The sequence below is a fragment of the Pyxicephalus adspersus genome, chromosome 11 (assembly GCF_032062135.1).
Source record: "Pyxicephalus adspersus chromosome 11, UCB_Pads_2.0, whole genome shotgun sequence".
In the NCBI taxonomy this organism is placed as follows: Eukaryota; Metazoa; Chordata; class Amphibia; order Anura; family Pyxicephalidae; genus Pyxicephalus; species Pyxicephalus adspersus.
In genome coordinates, this window is record NC_092868.1 from 56,597,303 (window position 1) to 56,606,464 (window position 9,162).

General features: G+C 44.4%; 1 protein-coding gene across 1 annotated transcript; it reads right to left on the reverse strand.

Annotated features, from left to right (window-relative positions):
* Window positions 1–2,789: 2,789 nt before the first annotated feature.
* LOC140341139 (C-type natriuretic peptide 1) lies at window positions 2,790–7,135 on the reverse strand. Its single transcript, XM_072426691.1, has 3 exons — window positions 6,988–7,135; window positions 5,920–6,223; window positions 2,790–3,248 (listed from the first exon to the last, which is right to left on the reverse strand). Exons 1-2 carry the CDS (start codon window positions 7,078–7,080, stop codon window positions 5,927–5,929), a joined length of 390 nt encoding a protein of 129 aa, XP_072282792.1. The 5' UTR covers window positions 7,081–7,135; the 3' UTR covers window positions 2,790–3,248; window positions 5,920–5,926.
* Between the last annotated feature and the right edge of the window lie 2,027 nt (window positions 7,136–9,162).

The following is a 9,162-nucleotide window of genomic DNA, read 5'->3' on the forward strand; positions in this document are numbered from 1 at the left end:
ACTGCAGACATAGTACAGGAGACGGTCAGAGACTGCAGACATAGTACAGGAGACGGTCAGAGACTGCAGACATAGTACAGAAGACGGTCAGAGACTGCAGACATAGTACAGAAGACGGTCAGAGACTGCAGAGATGTAGGGATGAAATTTGGGGGTGGTTCCACCTTGGGTTGGAGGTTCATTGGACATTGAACTCATAATGCACTGCATGACCTCTGACCTCTGGCCAACAGGGTTACAATGGGCAATTAAAGCACACGGAATCCCAAGTGACATCGATGACCAAATATGGTCATATGACATCACCTGGGACTCCCTGGACTATTCCAGCAGCCAGGGAAATCCCTCAATGGGCAATGTGATTGGTGCTCGTGTCTGTATTTATTTCCTGTAATTTTCCTCACGGCATGGATTTGGTAATTTCTTCTCATTGCCCTGGGTTGGGGCAAATATCTGGGTGCCAATTTATTAAATAAGGCCACCATAAGCCCCGCCCCTAACAACCCAATCTGGGGGTCATTATGTCCCATCACATACTCAATGCGGCTCCCCCTGATGGATATTCTGTTCCCCCCCCCCTCTATCTCTGCCATTTATCAATAAATGAAATCTGTACAATCGGTGAATCTGATTTGCTGCTCTCAGCGTCCTCGCTCATTGACGCTTTTATTGGGTTTGGGATTGGACGGAGGACCCTAAACGTATCTCAGGAAAACCAGACACCGTGTCCGGAGGAATTACTGGCAGAGGGGTCACCGAGGAACACGAAAGGATGTCATGTGTACAAATAATGAGATTTCATTGGCTTAACCACTTCATGACAATGATTGTCATCCAGCATATGTATTCCCTGGGTGAATGTCAGTGCGGTGAATCACAGAGTATTCTATACAATGGACATTTATTACAATAAATTCTTCTTATCACTTTTTTATCTTGTGAGTCTGCAGCCGGCACTTTGCAGCCACTTCCTGGCTACATGCACCCTACAGGTGGGCTTACTTAGGGAAGGGGTCCGGATGATGTTAATGAAGGTTGCGGAATGATTGCAGTCGGTTCTGAGAATCTCCGGCGGTGCCGTCTCTGCTTTAATAAAATCTCTTTTCATCCTAATAGTCAAAATCACAGCTCTCGTTATGGAAACTGTATCCTGACAATGCCTTCATCTGCTATAGAAAGATGGCGCCATCTATATTCAGGCATCACCCTGGGCGCTTGGACTAAAATACATATAAATCCTGCTGCATGTGCCTTGGCGGTGTTCACAAATGTCTGACACAGATCAGCCCCTGCTGCTACAATGTGAATATAAAGAGAATGGTGATAGAAGGGGCGGGGCCTTGGAGTGGCCCCCAGGGGGACCAAAAACTGCCAATAATTGTGAAATGTGGGGCGCCATGTTTATTCCGTAATATTGGGTAATAGCCGCAAAGATTAGATACCTACAAGAATCCTTCTTTGGTTTCTGTAGGGATCCTATGGGGTACATTGCAGCCAGGGACAGACATTGGGAGGTGCAAAGTGTGAGGGTACTATACCATCCTCAGCCACAAGGGGCTCCATCAGGGTTCCCAAGTCGATTCAGTAGTGGGTGGGGGGGGGGGGGGGGGGGGGGGGCAGTTAGTTCTTCACAGGGGCCCAATGTTGGCTACATCCACCACTGATTGTGGCTTTACTTACCTTTAAAGCTTGTGGGTACTTGGGAACGCGGGGGTGGGGGCAGCACCATATTGTGGAATTACTCATTTTTTATCAGCCAATCAGCTGATCCAGAAGAACTGGGAGGGGGGATGAAGAGATGGGGGTAGAAGTTACTGCTGATGGGATAAAAGGCAGAGATTTTAGAAACCTCTCTTCTTATTGGCCAATGCCAATAGTGGTAATGGTTACTACTGATGGAAAAAGGGGCTGAGACTTTTAACATCTTACATCCCATTGGTCATGCCTAGAGCATCCTTTTCCAACTGTCCCACCCCAGAGGAACCTTTGAAATCATTGTTATCTCCTGGAGAACTTCCCTGCTTAACCTTCTTCCATTGGTGGCCACTCTTACGGTGCTGATCACCAACAACCTGACAGGTAACCACAAAGATCATTGACATCCATACCCGGCTCTGTAATTGGCCCTGGAGCTGTGCCGGCACCAACAGATGGGGTTGCATCCGAGCTTAGGGAACCTCAAGAACCTCAGACGAAACCCTGCTAGAGAATAGCTGGCGTTGGGCATCATTAATGGTAAACCCTGGTGACTGCAGGTTGTACAGCGCTTTGTTCCTTCCACCTCTGATTGAATCATGTTGACCATGCCCACAATTATAATTTACCCAAGCTGTCCTAATACCATTGGCTGGTGGGTGTCAGGTGGTGGTTTTATAGTTGGCAAGGCAAGTATCAGGGTTCTCAAAGAATAAAAAATCCTGAACAATATAAACAGAGAACTGGACTACAAACATGGAGACGATTTTATTGTCACATTTACAGGACACCATAAACAGAGATACTAACACGATGGACGCAGCGCTGGGCCAGATTTACTAAAGTCGAACTCTCGATGTTTTAGACTGGAGGCAGAGCCTCAACAACAGTGGGCTGCTCGCACACACACAGACTCCGCCTACGGATCAGAAAATCCTCCATTGATCTATAGGAGCAGCTCCTCGTGGGCGGGACTTATGTATATTATATTTAAAGGGAAATCACCAAATAAAAATAAATTGTCCCCAGGGTCAGCTTGGGGGACTTATCATTTTTTTAATTTATTATTTATATCATAAAAACACGATGATCGATATTTGTTAATAATTTTTATTTATTATTTATATTTTATAGATTGAAAGATTTTATTGATTGCAATGACACAAATCTGAAGCAACAAGAACAAAAATAAAATGATCCACATTGTGAGATGACCCCACGGAATGATTTGTGTTCAGTTCAATGGATCTGCCACCATCTTTGCTCGGTGGCTGTGCCCGCTTAGTATTCCCAGCCCCCTGCATTTTATGGGCACATGTATGGAAGGAACATTCACATTTAGTAAATAACAGGAGGGAAGCCCTTCGCCGCAGTGCCAGGCGCTGAGCATTCACCCTTAGTAAATGAGGCCCAGAAAATTCCAGAGTGAATCACCGTCATCATACAAAACAGGACGAATGAATAACGATGGGCGCGATAATGGGTGAGCTGGAGATGTCGACGTCTTCCTGGAGCTGAATGATATCCAGACCCATCATTGAGTGGTGTCCGCCCTGCAAATAGATCACAGATGTGCATAATGACCCAATGATGGGGCAAGGAAAAAACTTTAGTTTTTAGGAAAAACTATACTCCTGCTGTGCCCGCTACGAGACCTCCCACCATCCCTGTGCTGAGTTCCCAGCTCTGTACATCTACTGTGCCAATTATATGGGGCTACTACCATCCCCATGCACTCACTTTACAGTTGGCTGTATTGGCAGAGCTGAGTAACAGCCACACCCCTTATCAGAAGAGCCCTCCCACTACTGTGGCTGTTTTAGCAGAGCTGAGTAACAGCCACACCCCTTATCAGAAGAGCCCTCCCACTACTGTGGCTGTTTTAGCAGAGCTGAGTAACAGCCACACCCCTTATCAGAAGAGCCCTCCCACTACAGTGGCTGTTTTAGCAGAGCTGAGTAACAGCCACACCCCTAATCAGAAGAGCCCTCCCACTACAGAGTCTGTACTGGCAGAGCTGAGTAACAGCCACACCCCTAATCAGAAGAGCCCTCTCACTACAGTGACTGTATCGGCAGAGCTCAGTAACATCCAATCCCCTTAATCAGCAGAGCTCTCCCGCTAATGTGGCTATATCCGCAAAGCCATATCTTTTATCATAAGTGCCCTCCTAATACAGTGGCTGTATCGGCAGAGCTGAGTAACAGCCACACCCCTCATCCCCAGTGCCCAGAAAGGGGTCGGTGACACCAGTTCTGTTATATTGCCAGCAAATTGCACAGCCATATGTAGACACCCTGCACAAGTGCTGTACCAAAAAAAAAACGTTTTTTGTGGGTTTTGTCCATTAGCCTATAACATTGGCAAATTATTTGGGTTTGATAGTGCAGCGAGGACAAATCTTGTGCAGAGTTTACAATGAGACGTGTTGATGTACATATTATGGGTGGGGAGGGGGTATCATGCTTTGCTCACTGAAGCTGCACTCCAGTTATTGTCTTCTGATTTATTATTAAGCCTGCAATCTGATTGGCTCTCTAGCCATCTATACATGTATAGTAAATAATCAGAAATGTCTGTTTATTGATTGACAGGCCGGTTCTGTACTGCCCCCCCAATCCCCATACAAAGCTCTGGGGTGCTCAGCGTGGACCTCCAGGTGGCTCAGCCTGCTTTCAGCACCATGGACAGCAGCTGTGATACTGCAGATGATCTGAGCTGTCAATCATCCTGAACACTTCTCAGCCTCTTCATTAATTCTTTAATTATAAAATATTGATGGAGGGGTCTTGTAGTAATTATCGTCCTGTCCGTCATTTTGCTAACGATGAATTCATTTCAATTTGCTAATTGCTGTGACTGACACTTCTTCTCTCCCCACTTCTGTGTGATTGTCCTCAGCAGGGACACCGGCAGAAATAAAACCTGACGGGGATCCCAACCCTTTCACCATTATTAAAAAATAACATTTCTGTGCCATTTATTATTTTTCAATTTTTTAACTTGTTAAAGGGTTCTGCAGGGCAAAGGTGAAGCCTTTCTATTTTTTTTATGGAGCCCTTAATTGAACCTACCACTAAAATTGACCCCCCCCCCCATTCCCACTCTAATAAACCATCTACGGTTAATAAGTGAAGAATTCACCTTAAAAACGTGACAGTCATATGAACCTACCCCCCCATGGGGCGTAAGCGAGGGTGATGTTTTCCCGGGTAGATCCCTGTAGAATGTCAAATCTCACCAGAAGATTCATGCAAAGGTCTGGAGCATCACCCTGTGAGATTCCACCTGCTCTGGTGAAGGAAGTTGTTGCATTCCCATGGGGTAAGGTCAGTACAATTGTAACTTTTTGGGTATATTATCATATTAGTATATGGTTTCGGGTGAGGGAGAGGAAGGTGGCTTATAGAGTATGAGCAGGTCTTTCATTGTAGTGTAAGGTCTGCCTTACCCAACTCACCTAGGGACAATACACCACCTTCCAAGCCCAGGGGTTCAGGGGACCCACTGCTCCTTACTACCCCTGCCCAGCATTGTGGTGAGATTATATTACACTCCATTTATTTCTGCACTTTGAGCCTCTAGTAGGCTTTTTGGGTATTCTACAAAGATAAATTTGGCAGCCTATGATGAAGGAGCAAGACATTGGTTGGAGGGAAATAATTTGGTAAAGTCCCCAATATGCTACCCATAACAGCAGCTCATGAACAATGGGGCATGGCTTTGGTTAAGGGGATCTCATTCAGTAATGCCCCAATACCCTACCCATTACTCAGCAGCCCATGAACAATAGGGCATGGTTTTGGTTAAGGGGCTTAGTTCAGTCATGCCTCCACATCTTACCCATAACTCAGCAGCCCATGACCAATGAGGCATGGCATTGGGATATCCTATTCGCCATGCCCCAATATCCTACCCATTACTCAGCAGCCCACAACTAATGGGGCATAGCTTTTAGTAAGGGAAACACGTTTGGTCATGCCTCCGCATCTTGCCCATAATTTACCAGCTCATGACCAATGGGGCATGGCTTTAGGGGGATACCATTGAGTAATGCCTCAATACCCTACCTGTAACTTAGCAGCCCATGACCAATGGGGCATGACATTAGTTAAGGGGACCTCGACTTATAGGGACGGACATTAAAGAGTTACGCATCAGCCTACGACTAATGGGGCAGGACAATAATTAAGGATACGTTTTGGTCATGCATCCAGATCTTACCTATAACTCAGCAGCCCAGCCCACTGAATGCTCCGATTCTATCCAGCTTCACCCCAAAACACCCCCTCGAGTAGCCCTTTTTGCTCCTCTGTCTGAATCTTCTTGACGTGCCGATGGGGTCATTTAGCAGCTGCTGGAGGGTCATCTCATTAACACGGGGACCTTCACCTTGCTCAACCCGGTTTTTGTTCCACTGAAGTTCCGGTTCCAGCTGATCCAGAGAATCAGTCGGCACCAGTGGCTGATCTGCCTCATCGGAACCGTAGGAACGCTCAAAGTTATCTTCTAGCAACCTGGACAAGCTCTAAAGAGAAGACAGAATGAGCAGAGGTTTGGTTACCTCATAGTTGGGGCTAAATCAAAAGAATTCCAGACAATTCAGGATTGTTATACAATAAAATGAACCGAACATTGAGCAGTGATCAGAGTTATGGAGGACAGAAATTAAAATTAAGACAGTGCTGCCATAGCCAATAACACCCAGATTTGGGGGATCACCTCCCAAACAGCCATAAAAGAAGAATGGACGACCATTGGGTTTCATTGAAAGGAAAGTAATATACAATACGATGTGGACCGCAGTAATGATGGTTGGAGGTTGATGGGATGATTGTTGTTCATAGCAAATACTCCAAATCCTTGTTTCAGCATCAGATCGGAACTAAGGAGTGATGGAAACTGATCAGTTGCTTTGGGCATCAGAAATTAAATGGAGCCCCATAATGTTTCTCAAACCCATTTCTTTAGCATGGCATTGTATTGGCACAGTGACCAACACCCTAAAATAATTCAGAGTCAGTCAAATGAATATACATGGCTACTAAAAAGAAAAAAAAGGTGATGTGCAAAGTTAAAAATCCAATGATTGAAGTCAGATTAGTTAGCTATGAGTGTGTCTTCTAAAGAGGATGACTTGCTGGGAGTTCTGGTGCTCCAATGGTCAGATTGCTGCTGGTTTTCGTATTACAAATTACAATTTAGAATATATAGAAAAGAACAGCAATAAAAAAACACAAATTTCAGCTATAGACAAAAGCATAAAATGTGGTAAGTTTGAGGGTCACTTACTTGCAGGCTGGACAGAGGTTTCCCCCTGGCATGGTGGTCGCAGACCATGAGGAGCATAATGAACCCCAGACAGGTGCCACGCTTGTACGACATCTCCCTGCTCCTTCCTGATGCCTGGTGTGTGCCGACTTATCCCTCGCTGCCTTATATCTGGTGCCCCCAGCAGGGCTGCCAGCCCACCCACACATATGGATTGGCTGCTTATCTCATTCTGCCCATCTTATAAAACAATCATATCCTGGCCTGAGAAGAAATGGCATTCATATATATTTATAATGTTGATCTGGAAAAAGAAGAACTTTTGTTCAAAGATTGTCTATAGGGGGGAATACATGTTTCACATATTTAGTGAGCGGATTTTTTCCCTTTACACCGTTCTGGGGAAATCAATTGGAAATCCAGAATAATTCCGAAATGTTACATTTCCACCTTTATCCCTCATCTATATCTTCTCCTTCCCTTTCTCTCTTCTTTCATCTCTTTGTTCTCTCTCATGGTTTCCTTCTCATGTTTGTCTCCCTCACACTTTCCTTTATTCTCTCCATGGTTCTCACCTTCATTATCTTCTCCTCTCTATATCTCTCTCCCTAATTCATTATTCTTCTTTACACCCCTCTTCTCTCTCCTCCATCACCAACTGTTTCTCTATCTCCCTCTTTGCTGGCTTCCTCATTCTCTTTTTCAAAATTATACATTCTGTTGCCCTTTATCATTCACCCCAACCCCTTACTTTCATCCTTTATATTCTCTCCCTTCCCTATTACTTCTTCTTTTTGATTCTCTCCTTCTTCCTCTGCTTCCCCTTTTCCCTCTTTTCTCTCTTTTTGCTTTTTCTTTCTCTCTTTGTTTTTTTTTTCTCTAATGCATTTCACTTTTTTCTCTCATCTGACTCCCAACCATGTTTGCTCCCCCCTCCTATCTCGCCTTTATTTTCTTCCATCTCCTCCTGTTTTATGTTTTATCTCTTTCTGATCTGTTTCTTCAATATTTTTATGTCTTCATCCCATCCCTCTCTTCTCTCTCTTCATCCACCTACCTATCCATCTATATATTTATCCATCCTCCTATCCATCTACTCATTATTCAACTAATTATTCCACCCAACCTCCTATCCTCCACCCATTCATATATCACATTCATATATCCACTCACCCACCCAACTATCCATCCATTCACCCAGCCATCCTCAATCTGTCCACATATTTAACCATCTAGCCATCTTTTCATCCATCTATTCACTCAACAGTCCACCAACAAAACCACTCACCTATTCATCTTACCCTCCCCCATCGATCCATCAAAATATTCACTCTTCCATCCCATCTTCCACCCCATCCCATCTATCCATTTACCCACCCAACTTCCAGCCATCCAACTATTCACCCAACCATCCAGCCCTTATCTATCCATCCATCCAAACATCAATTCATTCATCTACCCACTCCTACATCCACCCGCTTCCTAATCTACTAATCAATCAATCAATAATCCATCCATCTATCCATTAATGTGTGCTTCCATATATCCATCCATCCATTTTCCAATACATTTACTCTATTTACCCATACATTTATTCACACATATAATCATTTATCCACCTGTTGAATTCATCCAGCCATCCTCAACCTGTCCACACATTTAACCATCTTTCCATCCAACTATTCACCAATCAAACCACTCACCCATCCATCTTACCATTACCCATCATTCCACCCATCCATATATCCATCTATCCATTTACCCACCCAACTATTCACCCAACCACCCAGCCCTCATCCATCTATCCATCCATTCACATATCCACTCACCAGCCCAACTATACATCCACCAATACATCCATCTATCCAACCAACCATTCATCCAGACATCCACACATTTAACAACTCACCAATTCATCCAACCATCCACCTACCCATCTGTTCACCCATCCATCCACTCTTACATTCACCTACTCTTCTAAACATCAATTCATTCATCCACCCACGCCTACATCCACCTGCTCCTACATCCACCCATCAATCAATCAATCAATCAATCAATCAATAATCCATCCATCCATCTATCCATTCATTTGTGCACCCATATATCCATCCATTTACCAATACATTTACTCCATTTACCCGTATTTTCATCCTCCCATATAATAATCTATCCACTTGTGTAATCCATTCATCC